The 15,148-nt window shown below is 41.0% G+C and overlaps 1 protein-coding gene across 1 annotated transcript in view; it reads left to right on the forward strand.

The window, feature by feature from the left end:
• The window catches only part of CSMD1 (CUB and Sushi multiple domains 1), a 1,072,463-nt gene that overhangs the window by 776,727 nt on the left and 280,588 nt on the right, over positions 1-15,148 (forward strand). The window contains exon 14 of the mRNA XM_063298442.1: positions 14,436-14,618. Coding sequence (XP_063154512.1) covers positions 14,436-14,618 — 183 coding nt within the window. The remainder of the gene's footprint in view (positions 1-14,435; positions 14,619-15,148) is intronic.

The raw sequence follows: 15,148 nt of genomic DNA on the forward strand, positions 1-15,148 counted from the left end.
TGTTTAATCATTTTTCTGTGTTCAGTTTGTGTTTAGAATTTACAATATTACATGCCTATAAACATTAACTTCAGCAAAAGATCATTACCTTGTCGTGGTGTTGGAGCTTGAGCACCTCAGTGATGCCATGAGCTAAACTGTGAAGGGCCACCCAAGACGGGAAGGTCATGACAGAGAGGTCAGACTAAATGCGATCCCTGGGGAAGGTAATGGCAACCCACCCCAGTATCCTTGCCGTGAAAACTAAATGGATCAGTACAACCAGAGATATGTTGGTGTTGGAGGAAAATTCTGAGAGTGCCTTGGACTGCAAGAAGATCAAACCAGTCCATCCTCCAGGAAATAAAGCCAGACTGCTCACTTGAGGGAATGATATTAAAGGCAAAACTGAAATACTTTGGCCACATAATGAGAAGACAGGACACCCTGGAGAAGGTGCTGATGCTAGGGAGAGTAGAGGGCAAAAGGAAGAGGGGCCGACCAAGGGCAAGGTGGATGGATGATATTCTAGAGGTGATGGACTCGTCCCTGGGGGAGCTGGGGGTGTTGACGACTGACAGGAAGCTCTGGCGTGGGCTGGTCCATGAAGTCACAAAGAGTTGGAAGCAACTAAACGAATAAACAACAACATAAACATTAAAGGGAAGGCATTGTTTATCTGTTTATTAATTTCAGGATGAGTTCTACTGTTTTTGACAGATTCATCATACTCTTTCATGAGATATATAAGGCCAGAATTAAAGGCACAAGGATAATTAAAGCTGAAACAGCATCCTTCATGTTCTCTTTCTCTCTTTGCATATAAAACTTGTTTGCCGTTCTTAGAACACATTTATCTCATTACAATTTACCAAGAGAGCAATGGCAATCATTCAGAGCTGCTATTTTTGTCAGCGATTAGGCATCAAGCCCAAGAGTTCCTAGACTTTTTGGAAATGGTTTCTGGGATGGGCTTTCCTCCTTACGTTGGAGACAGAACCAAATACAAGGACTGATAGACCAGAATGCTGTCTGCCACTTTCTCTAGCCAACCCCTCGCCCATTCTTGCAGGGTGCTCCTTGCTGTCCATGGTTATCTTTTTTTCTAATTGAAATACAATTTGTTTGCAGAAAAAAAACTTCCTTATTCATTTTTTTTTAAATAATGGGAAAAGTGGTTTGTTTACTTTTTGTTTCAAGTTTGACTGGAAGTACTGCTGCTTTATAAAAAGCATTTCAGATAGCTAGAATCCTGGTGTATCTGTGGTTGGACAGTACTAGCAAAAATGTGTATTAATGTTATTTCTAATTCAATTCTTGGGGGTGGTTGTTTGTTTTCCCTAGCACCATTAAAAATAATAATAATAATAATGCCAGTGCATACAGATAAAGTTTATTATTATTATAAATATATCTTAGAATGAGTGAATGAAATAAGTGAGCTATTCTCTGTTGCAGGATAGTCCAATGTTCTTATACCTTTGTAGGAAGGGGTAATGGTATATAAGGAGCTCCGTTTTTTGTTTGTTTTTTAATGTATAGAGAGCCAGTCTGGTTTAGTGGTTACGTCATCAGGCTAGAAACTTGGAGACCATGAGTTCTAGTCCTGCCTTAGGCAGGATGCCAGATGGATGATCTTGGGCCAGTCATTCTCTCTCAGCCCTAGGAAGGAAGGCCAGCTACTTCTGAAATTTTACCAAGAAAATTGCACAGACATGTCCAGGCAGTCATGAGGAGTCAACACTCACTCAAAGGCGCGCGCGCACACACACACATGCACACACAGAGTTTAGATAAATGCAAATTTTGACTCACTTACGTGTGACTTGAAGAAGAAAGCTGACAGTGGTTTTAAGCTGAGTCCAAATGCCAATACATATTTGCAGTATGCCAGAGAAAGTACTTATTTTTTCAGATGTTTGAGTAGAAGAAAACTAATCCTAATTAATTGTAACTCACCTCAGCAGAAAAAACTGTTTAAAGCACCTAACAATAGAACATTACTGGAAGCAGCCAATAAAAAGCCCATCCTTGCATTTTTACCAAATCTGCCTATTTTAATAAAGAAACCAAGAAAGGAGAATTTATATTGTTTTATAGATTACAACCCATACTCTGAATTTTCTATTGTAATACTACCACTACTAACTAACTTGTACTAATCAAGTTGTTTAGATGAGGCATCCTTTGAACAAGGAGTCACACTGTGTACCTTGTGTGCAGTCTGGACCCAGTATTATGAGGTGAAGTTTCCCAATATATCAGGCATCTTTGTATAAATTCCATTATAGTAGTCTAACTGATACATAACTAAGGTATAAGATAATGTGGTCAATCTGATTCCAACTACAGGTGGGTGAGCTGTGTTTGAACTCCAGGTTTATCCTGGCTTGCAAATTTCTCAAGGTCTATCTGTCTCACTGGATCTGATTGCCACATTACTTTGTAACCAGATATAATAGATGTCACAGAAATGCTAGTCTCATTTTATTAAATATGCAAATAGATACCAAATATGCAACTTCCTTCCATTTCTTTTGCTTTTAAAGCTAGGAAAACTTGACCCAATGTCAAGGAGTGTTCATGAGACAGTCTCAGAGAAAATAAGGAAAGAATAGAAATAATTGAGAACAGCTTTCAAGCTACTCTAAATAAATTTCCTTCTTTTACTAGCAGTGGGAGGAAAACATTTTTTTTTTAAAGTACAAAATACAAAAGAGAGATACTCTTCATCTTGGAAGCTTTTTGAAGCATGACAGCTACTTCCTAATGACAAAAATAAAGTAACACACTTCAAATAAGCAATGATAGTCTTTTATACTGCATTCTCATTTATTCTCTTCAATTTCCATTTTCAAATTATGCTACCTTTACTAGTCAGTCTTGACTAGCATTGATTAGTCAGCAAGACCAAGGTTGAATAAATTGACTAACTTAGATGAATGACTGATGATAGCTCTTTTCATTTTGTAGGCCTGTGCATGTTAGTAACTTTGCTTTTCCTATGAAAAATCAAAGGTAGATTTGTAGCCATTATATGCTAACATAATTTAAGGTCAGTTTAAGGCAGTTTTGAACGGTTACTTGTTTCTTGTTAAAATAGTTTAGGATTAGGGTCCATCCTGTGCTTGCCCTGATTAGGAGTCTGTTGGACATGATGGTGCAAAGAAGTATGGTACAGGTAGTCCTTGGGTTACGATGGCAGTTTGGATTGGGATTGCTATCGCTAAGTGATGCAGTTGTAAACTGCAATATCATGTAACTGTGATATTGCACTTTACAACTGCATCGCTTAGTGAAGACAATCCTGGCAGTCCCAGTTGCCATTGTAACCCCAAGACATGAAGGTCATTAACTGGAAAGCAGCGAGAGTCCCAAGTAAGAAGCATGGCAGTGCCATGGGGTGGGGTGCCATGGAGGGGTGGAGTAGGCCCTAGGAGGCCTGGCACAGGCCGTGTGCAAGCAAAAGGAGGCCAGGGGAAGCAGGGCACAGCTTGGCATGAGTGAACGGATGCTAGGGAAAGGAGGGTGTGGCGTGAGTGCAGGGAGGCTGGGGGAAGTGACTTGCAACCTTCCCTGCTGGCTTCCTCATTGACATTCCTTGTGGGAAGCCAACAGGGAAGGTCGCAAATGGCAATCACATGACCAAGGGGCACTGCAACAGTTGTAAGTGCAAGCTGGTTGCCAAGCACCCAAATTGTGATCATGTGACTGTGGGGGTAGTACTATGACTGGAACCTGGAAGACTGATCATAAGTACCACTTGTTCAGCACCTTTACAACTTTGAACGGTCACTGAACAAGTGGTCGGTAAGTGTTCGGTTTAGACTATGAGGTGACTGGAAAAGTAAAATGGAATTCTTTATTTACAATACAACTATATACAATCAGTAATTATCTCTTAAATAATAGTTCAATTCAATTGAAGCCCAACCGGGCAATGGCAAACTGCTTGGCAAAATAGCAAAGTCAGGTTCAGCTGGAAAACAAGGTGATGTGGCTGGATGGGACTCAACTGGGAATCGCGGCAAGATGGCTAGGCAGGACTCAACTGGAGGCTGTGGCAAGGAGGCATGACAGGACTCGGCAGGAACTGGCAGCAAGGTGACTGAACCAGCCTTAGCTAGAGAACATGGTAAGACTGCAAGGCAAAACTCGGCTATGGATTGCAACGAGGCAACAAGGCTAGGCTCGACTGGACTCCGAGGCCAGGCGACAAGACTGGACTCAGCAGGACCTCGTGGCAGGGTGGCAAGACTTGACTCAACTGGGTTTTGTGACAAGATGGCAAGACTTGACTGGTCTGGACTTCGTGGCAAGGCAGCGAGGCTTGATTCAATTGAGCCTCGAAACAAGGTGGCAGGACTCAACTTGGCTGGGCTTTGTGGCTGGGTGGCAAGGCAAGGCTCAACTGGAATTCATGGCAAGAGGTCAAGGCAAGGCTCAGCTGGTGCTTGCTGCAAAGTAGCAAGTCAAGGTTCAGAAGGCTGGGAAGGCTCTGATTCTATAGCGGCTACAGGGCAGGTTCCAGCTTTTCTTCTCCTTTGGAAGCTGTTAGCTCAGTGGAATGTTTGTCTCTGGCAATCCAGTCCTTGTGCTGACTCCTTTTTATTTTGTTCCCTTTGCCCTAGTTTTCCTCTGGAGCCAATCAAGCTTCCTTTTGCTTGGCGCGCCTTTTGGCTTGCCTTTTCCTTGCGCTGATTGGCAGCTTTGAATACAGCTCCTGGTTTTGTCCAGTCAGCTGCTCAGGACTTTCCCACTCTGCTGAGTCACTCTGAGTTTTGATTTCTCAGTTTTGCCTAGCGTAGGTTTTGATTTCCCCTTCCTCAGCCTCAGAGTCAGACTCAACCCTTGTAGTAAGTGAAGACTATCTGTATGCTCTTCTTGAACCACTTGATTAAAAAATACCTGGCATTTGACTGAAGTCTTTTATGCGAGCAGTACTGATAATCCCTCTTTGGTGCCACACTTGGTTTACTAAGTAGAACTACCGGTGGTAATTTTAGGTGGTTCATCTCTTTCATTGACAACATGGCAAATTAACTTAAGGATCAAGGTCTCTGCTGAGGTGTAGATCAATTCTTCAGCAGGATCAATCCTGAGGCTGTGGTTTCTCAAAGTCCTATTGGCATAAAAAAAAAAAAAAACCCTTTGTTTGCCAGATATAAATAACTGAAACAGTTTTACTCAAATGTATGGGGGGGATAATATACTAATTTTTCTATAACAATATTGCCATTTGTAGTAGAATCAAGTTAGAGGAGTAGATTGTGCACTCTGATTTGTATTCTAAAGTCCTTTGCACATGATTTTAATTCTTTTTCCAAGTGGTCCTCTTCTAGAAATAGTGGAAAGTCTGTATGTAGGCAAAGAAGTTTGGATGGATGGATGGGTGGATGGATGGATGGATGGATGGATGGATGGAAGGAAGAAGGAAGTTTAGCATATCTTTATTATAGTCACTGACTCATATTGGAAGGAAGGAAGATTTTATCCACTGTCATTGATTGTCAATTTTGTTTTTGTTTGGTCCTATGTTGGAGATAGTTTATGAGTTTACTAATATATAGAAAATATATGCCTTTCCTATATAAACATTGTTCTTAAACTAGTGAGTTAGCATGTTCAAAGTTTTTCTCAGGTTGAACTCTATGTCAAGTATATACAACAATGCTCATTCCTCAAGCCCAGCATGTCACCTGATGTGTTCTGCATACGGGTTGAATAGGTAGGGTGAGAGTATACAGCCCTGGCGTACTTCTTTCCCAATCTTAAATCAGTCCGTTGTTCCGTGGTCTGTTCTTACTGTTGCTACTTGGTCGTTATACAGATTCTTCAGGAGGCAGACAAGATGACTTGGTATCCCCATACCACTAAGAACTTGCCACAATTTGTTATGGTCCACACAGTCAAAGGCTTTAGAATAGTCAATAAAACAGAAATAGATGTTTTTCTGAAACTCCCTGGCTTTTTCCATTATCCAGCGGATATTGGCAATTTGGTCCCTAGTTCCTCTGCCTTTTCTAAACCCAGCTTGTACATCTGGCAATTCTCCCTCCATGAATTGCTGAAGTCTACCTTGCAGGATCTTGAGCATTACCTTACTGGCATGTGAAATGAGTGCCACTGTTCGATAGTTTGAACATTCTTTAGTGTTTCCCTTTTTTGGTATGGGGATATAAGTTGATTTTTTCCAATCTGATGACCATTCTTGTGTTTTCCAAATTTGCTGGCATATAGCATGCATTACCTTGACAGCATCATCTCGCAAGATTTTGAACAGTTCAGCTGGGATGCCGTCATCTCCTGCTGCCTTGTTATTAGCAATGCTTCTTAAGGCCCATTCAACCTCACTCTTCAGGATGTCTGGCTCTAGCTCACTGACCACACCGTCAAAGCTATCCCTGATATTGTTATCCTTCCTATACAGGTCTTCTGTATATTCTTGCCACCTTTTCTTGATCTCTTCTTCTTCTCTCAGGTCCTTGCCATCTTTGTTTTTGATCATACCCATTTTTGCCTGGAATTCACCTCCAATGTTTCTAATTTTCTGGAAGAGGTCTCTTGTCCTTCCTATTCTATTGTCTTCTTCCACTTCCACGCATTGCTTGTTTAAAAATAATTCCTTATCTCTTCTGGCTAACCTCTGGAATTTTGCATTTAATTGGGCATATCTCCCCCTATCGCTGTTGCCTTTTGCTTGCCTTCTTTCTTGGGCTACTTCTAGTGTCTCAGCAGACAGCCACTTTGCCTTCTTGGTTTTCTCTTTCTTTGGGATGTATTTTGTTGCCGCCTCCTGAACAATGTTGCAAACTTCTCTCCATAATTCTTCCGGGACCCTATCTACTAAGTCCAGTCCCTTAAATCGATTCTTCACCTCCACTGCATATTCCTTAGGGATATTAGTGAGCTCATATCTAGCTGATCTGTGGGTCTTCCCTAATCTCTTTAGTCTGATCCTAAATTGTGCAATAAGAAGTTTGTGATCTGAACTACAGTCAGCTCCAGGTCTTGTTTTTACCCACTGTATAGATGTCCGCCACCTTTGGCTGCAAAGGATGTAGTCAATCTGATTTCGGTGTTGTCCATCTGGGGAAGTCCATGTATAAAGCCGTCTCTTAGGTTGTTGGAAGAGAGTGTTTGTTATGCAGAGTGAGTTGTCTTGGCAAAATTCTATCAGCCTACGTCCTGCTTCGTTTTGTTCTCCCAGGCCATGCTTACCTGTAATTCCAGGTGTCATTTGACTGCCCACCTTAGCATTCCAGTCTCCTGTGATGAAAATAACATCTCTTTTAGGCGTGTTGTCCAGTAGGTGCTGCAGATCCTCATAGAACTGCTCTACTTCAGCTTCTTCAGCATCTGTGGTTGGGGCGTATATTTGGATCACTGTGATGTTAGATGGCTTGCCCTGAATTTGAATTGAGATCATTCTATCATTCTTTGGATTGTATCCGAGCACTGCTTTAGCCACTTGACTATTAATTATGAAGGCTACTCCATTTCTTCTGTGATCCTCTTGTCCACAGTAGTAGATCTGGTGGTCATTTGATGTGAAGTGGCCCATTCCAGTCCATTTCAGTTCACTGGCGCCCAAAATGTCTATCTTTAATATTGACATCTCACCAATAACCACATCCAATTTGCCCTGGCTCATAGATCTTACATTCCAGGTTCCAATGGTGTGTTGATCCTTAGAACATCGGATTCGCCGTTCACCACCAGCACCGTCGGCCGCTATCCGTCCTTTCGGCTTTGAGCTAGCTGCGTCATCACGTCTGGGGCTAGTTGAGCTCATCCTCTGTTCCTCCCCAGTAGCATTTTGACCATCTTCCGACCTGGGGGTCTCATCTTCCGATGGTATACCGACATATCTCTGGTTGTACTGATCCATTTAGTTTTCACGGCAAGAATACTGGGGTGGGTTGCCATTACCTTCCCCAGGGATCGCATTTAGTCTGACCTCTCTGTCATGACCTTCTCGTCTTGGGTGACCCTTCACGGTTTAGCTCATGGCATCGTTGAGGTGCTCAAGCTCCAGCAGCACGACAAGGTAACGATCCTTTGCTGAAGGAACAGAGATTGGGGATTTTATAATTTGATGTCCCCCAACCTGGCATTCTCCAGATACTGTGGGGATGCAACTTTTTAGAACTTCCAGAGAGGTTACTGAAAACCTGATCCATCAGAATGAAACATACAACAGAATGTTGCTATGTGAATAAATATTGGAACAAATAGGGAAAACTGTGATGTGTGATTTTAGATTTGTATAAGCATTATCATGAGTAGATGCAGATACATTTGTGTGTTGTTAGTACATTCGTGGGAAATTAGAGAAACAATATCTATATCTATATCTCAAAAACTTCTTTCTGATTTTTATGTTTATTACTTTCCCTCTATTTATTCAGCAGTGTATGAAGAGTAAGAAAGGATACTTAAAAATTTAGCAACAATTTTCTCTCTGTGTTAAATGTGTTCCCAACCAGCACTGGGATTGGCAATCTGAATGACTTTGTCCATATACTATCAGATACTTACAGTAATCACCCAGCCATTTAAATCTTTTTTTAATATTGTATAGTAAAATAGAAAATGTTTCCCTAGAGAAATTCATCTTAATTTTTTATGACTGATTAGCATCTTCAAGGTAAGTGACACTATGAGAAGTGCTCTTAAAAGTCTATTAGAGTTCTTGGGCTGCTGTGCAAAGTTAAAAATCAAAGTTTAAACTCAACTCTTTTGAACACTTCATAAATAATTTGGACAAATTACAAATTAAGTCTGAAAAACAATACTAAATACTTCTAAGAAATAAGGGAGAAATAAATGGCTGTCACTTTCCACTTAGATAAAAATATACCCTGATATTTTTCAATGTGCAAAGAAAAGGATAACATGAAATATCAGATATTTCAATTCCAACAACATTGGAATTGCCAATAAATGCTTCATGTTGGTTTTCAGCAGACATTTGTGTTGGTTTGCCATTCTTTGAATAATGGAAACTTTGGCAGATTGTATTTGCCAAATAGTATTGCCAGTGGAAATTTGCAATTCTCAACCATATAATTTCAAAGCACTAATACTCAGCTGTTACAATTAGATCTGATTAGATAGTTTCCTGTTACTTACTGCAGGTGTTAATTTATTTAGTAATGTTAAGATATTATCACCAATTATTGCTGTTTTCAAATAGCACTATATCTTTATCAATACTCTTATTTCTCATTTCATTGTTAGATACTCTACTTTTTGTATTTCACATTCATTTAATTCCATCTTTTAATCTCTCTCTCTCTCATGTGCATAAACATATTAACTGAGAATAACACATGCCTGATGAAATGGGCTCTAATCCATGGAAATCTGTTCCATTAAGAAGCTCATTTTGTTTAGATTTGGAATAAGCAGAGGTAATTGCTTTGGATTTCAATTATTCTTTCAGGGTTTTTTGGTATTCCAACCCAAGAGGAGCAGTCCACATATGGAAGAAGTCTTCTAATAACATACCTGTGCAAAATACCCCTTTGAAGTTGCTTTATCTTGCATGAGGTTTACTGACACAGTAAACCTCATGCAAGGTAAAGCAATCAGATAGCCAGAACAGATGGCTTTTTTGGGGGGGCACTTCTGACAACCACTGAAAGCACCAGAAGAGACTTAAGCACCTGCAAAATCCAAGGGCAAAAGTCTCTTCCAGCTAATGGAACCACCTGTTGAGGCTCCAAGGCATTATGAAGCTCTTTATAAAGGAAAATTAAATCACTTATATACCTCAATGTGGGGGGGGGGGGATTGTTATCACAGCTGCCTCACACTCTCCTAGTTAGCACTTGCTCCTTTCTTAAAGTTGTGATAACTCCAGGCTTCGGTGGAAAAAAAAAAGTCACTGAATCATTATAGTATTACATATACGGAAGATATGTGTCTAATATAAAACTAATCTGCATGATAACGATGCTGTGGGGGATTGAGATCACATCTGCTGTTTCTGCCCATTCAGTTTCCTTGGGAACTAAGACATAGATGTGTGTGAAGTACAGTGGTGAGACCGTTCAATCTTATGTCTGTAATTGAGGATTTTCTTATATAAACATTCTTCATGCCAGATATGGAACAACCGTTTGTGATACAGCTCATCCATACCCTCACCTAAACATTTACAGTCTGTATGACATTTACAGGATTAATGACTTGTATGTCACCAAGGTTTTTTTGTTTTCTCTGTGAGTTCTTTGTAAGACCTTCTGCTGTGAATACAGTGTTTAGTCAAGGGTCAAGTGGCAGAGACACAGTTTTATCAGCAGAATAGATCAACTGAAGTGTTTCGTCCTCAACCCACACTTTAAACTTTTTTGTGCAGAGGTGCCTTCGAGTCAGTGTTGACTTCTGGCAACTACCTGGACAAGTCCCTGCAGTTTTCTTGGCAAGATTTCAAAAGTGGTTTGCCATGGTTTGCCATGGGCTAGGGCTGAGAGTGAGAGTGATTGACTCAAGGCCACCCAGCTGACTTTGTACTTAAGGCAGGACTAGAACTCAGGGTCTCTCTGTTTCTAGCCTGGTGCCTTTAACTACTGCAGCAAACTGCAGCAAACTGGCTTAGGAGTATATTTTTATCTAGTGTCTGGAGTCTGTGAAGCCTGGATGAAAGTGGCTGAAGTTATACTCTAACAATATGGAGTTGCTTTTTGTCCAGAAAATATTTGGCTCTGGATCTTCTGTAGTTTTAACTCTGGATGGGTAGGATCTCCCTCAGGGGCAAGAGCATAACTTCTGAGTCATAATGGAGTCACAGCTGTTGCTGGATTTGCCAGTTGTGGTCAGCAGGCACCTATACCAATCTTGGATGGTGTACCAGTTGCAGCCCTATCTGAAGTGGGAGACCTGGCAACCATAACTCATGTCCTTATCATCTTGAACTAGACTACTGCAATGTGCTTTACACTGAGCTGCTTTTGTACTTAGAAACCACAGTTGTTGGAAAATGCAGCAGCCTGCATGCAGATAGGTGAGGGTCATATTATATCTGTATTGCAGGTACTGCACTGGCTTTCAATGAGTATCAATTTCTGGTCTAACAGATGTCAAATTCTAGTTGTAACCTACAAAGTCCTACATGGGTTGGCTCCCAGATATGCTTAGGATTATCTCTTCCAGGTGCAACCAGCCCTTTCTTTGCACTTGTCTCAGGTGGAGACGCTAACTATTCTCCCTGTATTTGAGCTAAGAGGGATGAGGGCCCAGAGACAGTACTTCTCTATTGAACAGCTTTCTCCAGAGGTCTGGTTGGCACTTACCATGATACCCTTCCAAAAGGTGGTATAACAGAAACCTTTTAGAATTATAATTTTCTGTCATAAATCTAGGGGTGGTGCTGAGTTATCATCACTATTATTTTATTAACCTGTTCATATTGTTGCTTGCTGTTTGAAGTTTATTTTGTTTGAAATGGGTTTAATTGTATTTTTAATTGTATTTGTACTGTAAACCACCATAAGTTGGTTTGATTCAGCTTTATATAACTATAAATAAATAAATCCTGCAAAGCAAAGATTGTGGCCTTTAGATTCTTAATAGTTTTAAAGGGCTGACATAATGAACTAAAACTATGGTTTTTTCTAACTGCATCTAACCTAAACACATCTACACATATATGCCATGATCTTCTTTAATTTAAAATGAAGTTATGTTTTAAATGAATATTTTTATAGAAAATTCACGGTAGCTGCTCAAATATGTAGTTCATCCAGGGGGTCCTAAAAGCCAAAGCCACTCCATCTTGTTAGGGTTGAGCTGAAGCCTGATTCCCTATCCAGACCCCAACCTAACAGCTGCCAGACACTGGGATACAGCCCCTCATGGCACTGCTTAGCCAGCCCAAGTTAGAGATGTACAACTGAGTTTCATCAGCATACTTATGATACCTTACCCTGTGCTGTCTAATAACCTCACCCAGAAGCTTCATGTAGAGATTAAACAGAAGTGGGGACAGCACCAAGCTCTGAGGTATCCCTCAAAGGAGTAGGCAGGGGCTTGATCTCTCTCCCCTATCAACACCAACTGGAACCAAGACCAGAGGAAGGAGGAGAACCAGCACAAGTCTGAACCCCCAAATCTCAACCCCTAGAGCTGGTCCACAATAATACCATGATCAATGGCATTGAAAACCACTGACAGTTCAAGAAGAGCCATGATGGATGCACAACGCCTGTCCTCTTCCCTCCAGAGGTCACCCATAAGCACAATCAATGCCATTTCAGTCCATACCCAGGCCTCAAATGTAAGTAGAAAGAGTCCAGATAATTTCAGGCACATTCACCTCAACAACCTTCCCTAAAAAGATAGGGTGGTAGTTAGCTAAAGCAGTGGAGTCTAGCAATGGTTTCTTGAAAATGGGACAGACTACCATCTCCTTAAGTGATGAAAGGACTCAAGGATACATTTACCATTGCTAGAGCCCACTCACATATCATCTCCTGGGAAGCCTTAGGTAACCAGGAGAGACCACATTGGCATGATCTAATCTAAAGCCCAGCTGCCCTCTCATTATAATAAGATTGCCCTTATCAGTGGCAACCAAGGCACTGACCAGACCTGTACCAAACCTTCAGGAACAATCCCAAGCTCCCTCTGAAACCCAGTAGGTTCTATCAAGTCCCTGGGGTAGACCAACTCAATAGGACCTGCCTCCCTGTGTAGGGAGCAGCACTGGAGCAGTCCAAAGTGATCAGAAAGTAATATGTCCATGACAAAGGAGTAAGGGCAATATCCTCCAACTCCAGATCATATTGCCACTGCCCTGACAGGAAAACCAGATCCAAAGTGTGACCATCATTGCAGGTCATGCCCTTGATGACCTGGTCAGGTTCATGGCTGTCATGGTGCTCATGAACTTCCAAGCTACCTCTGACACTGCCCCCAGTGAAGTAACACAGGACCATAAGCCTAGGGAACATTACTCCCAATTCAGCCACACAGTTGAAGAGCTCAGGCAGGGAAGATGCTATACAACTGGGAGGCTGGTATATTAGCAATCCCAAGTAATCCCTGGAGCCCTAATCCTAACCCTAAACAGGGTCTCACATCTGCTTAACTGTAGGGAAGCACTGTGGAATACCACCAGCGAGTCCCTGATGACAATAGCTACTCCACCACCCCTACCATCAGGCTGTGGCTGAAGCCACACCCAAAACAAAGGTGGGCATAGCTGCAAGAGGGCAATTCTTTCTCCATGGATCTCCAGGTCTCCATAATACACGCCTGGTCCACCCTCTCATCCATGACCAAATCACAGATAAGGGAGGCCTTATTACAGAGTGGTGTGGTATTCAGTAGCAGTAGTCCCATTTTCCTGGACCTGATGACTGCATAGCAGGGTAAGATGGCCATCAAACTGTGACTGGGGCTGTACAGCAGCTTTGGGGCCAAGGTCATGGTCGCAGTCTCACTGCCAGCCCATTCCACTCCTACTCACGTTGCAGACAGTCCATCGCTGTCTCAGACTTGGTGTAATTTAAATCTCTTTGACACTGACCTGCGCTTTAGAGCTGCTGATAAAAGAATCTGAATTCTTCTGGGTAACAGCCTTGCAGCTCTTTGAAAAGTGTTAGTGTTTTCCCTTCTTCAGGTGTCTTCTCCAACCTAAGCATTGTTTTTTTTTTTCAATGTATACTCACAGGACTTACTTTTCATGTTACTAAGTTTGTTTATTTGATTGTTTGTTTATTAGACTATAAGGCTGTCTGACTCCGAAGACTTTGGGTAGCTTACAATTTTAAAAGAATATATAATCTAAAAGGAAAACATGAACACTCAGAGCCATTTAAAAAAACAACCCAAAAAATTGCCAGGGGTTCCACAAGCACCTAACCCCAGGGCTGAGAACAGACTTACCATTTCAAGGGCGGGATCTCACTCTCTCTCTCTCTCTCTCTCTCTCTCTCTCTCTCTCTCTCTCTCTCTCTCTCTCTCTCCTCTCTAGCTGTTGTTCCAGAGGGCAGGCTGTGTGATAGTTCATGGCTTGAAGAGGATTTTCATGATCTGAAAAAAAAATATGGTTCTATTAAGGCAGTCTAAGATTAACTGATATATTTTTGTAGCCCCATCACACTGCTGATTCATGTTCATTTTATGATCAGCAATTTATGATTGGATTTCACTGTAAAATAATTTAGTAGCTAACTAACTATAATGTCCTCTGAAGTCTGGGACATCCCACAGTAATCTTGGTCAAGAAAGTAGAATATCTTTATGAATGCCTGACTGAAGGCTGATTTTGCAGAAGTCTTCTATTGTCCTGCAAATAATCAAAACTTAGCTTCAGACAGCACACAGACAGGGCTTTATGTTATTGTCTGTTTTCAGTGTCAGGGTAGAGTAATGATAGAGCAAGTGCTTTGAAGTCCATACAGAATGTCATTTAAATCCTATCGATTATTTTCTCCCATGTATAGAAATAGAGAAAGGTGGCTGTGGTGATCCTGGAGTTCCATCTTATGGGAAGAGGACTGGCAATAGTTTCCTTCATGGAGATACTCTTACTTTTGAATGCCAGGCAGCATTTGAACTTGTGGGAGAGAGAATGATCACATGTCAACAGAATAATCAGTGGTCTGGCAATAAACCCAGTTGTGTGTGTAAGTTCTGATCTGTTTTCTCATCACTGTATTGATCTCTGTCTGTTACTTACAGTCTTTTGCAGCAACATTTGGAATATCCCCTACACGCTGGCTTGTGGGATATACTACCTTACTCTATTTTACTATTCCTGTTCCTTTCTCCTTTTATAAATAGTGTTTGCTTTAATTATAATATCTTCTTAAATAAACTATGTGAGAATAAACTTGCCCTGTAGGTAGGATGGGAGAAAAATTAATTTGGTTTGCATTTTAATTAAAGCTTACCCATACTGTATTGTATTTCAAACCACAATCCAATTATGTACAGATATTTGAATGTATTTCAGTTGTGTCATATTGTTTTAAATTAAAAAAAAACTTTGCATATTAAAGACAAGTTAATACACAAATGATCATCCTTACCTATAAGGCATACATCTAAAGGTTTACTGAGAGAGGATTATATTCCATAATGGCTTTATTCTGAATTTAATGAAGTTGCATACATTATTAATTAAGGAATCACCATTATATAGGCTGCATAAGAT

This window comes from Candoia aspera, chromosome 1 (genome assembly GCF_035149785.1).
Source record: "Candoia aspera isolate rCanAsp1 chromosome 1, rCanAsp1.hap2, whole genome shotgun sequence".
Lineage (NCBI taxonomy): Eukaryota > Metazoa > Chordata > Lepidosauria > Squamata > Boidae > Candoia > Candoia aspera.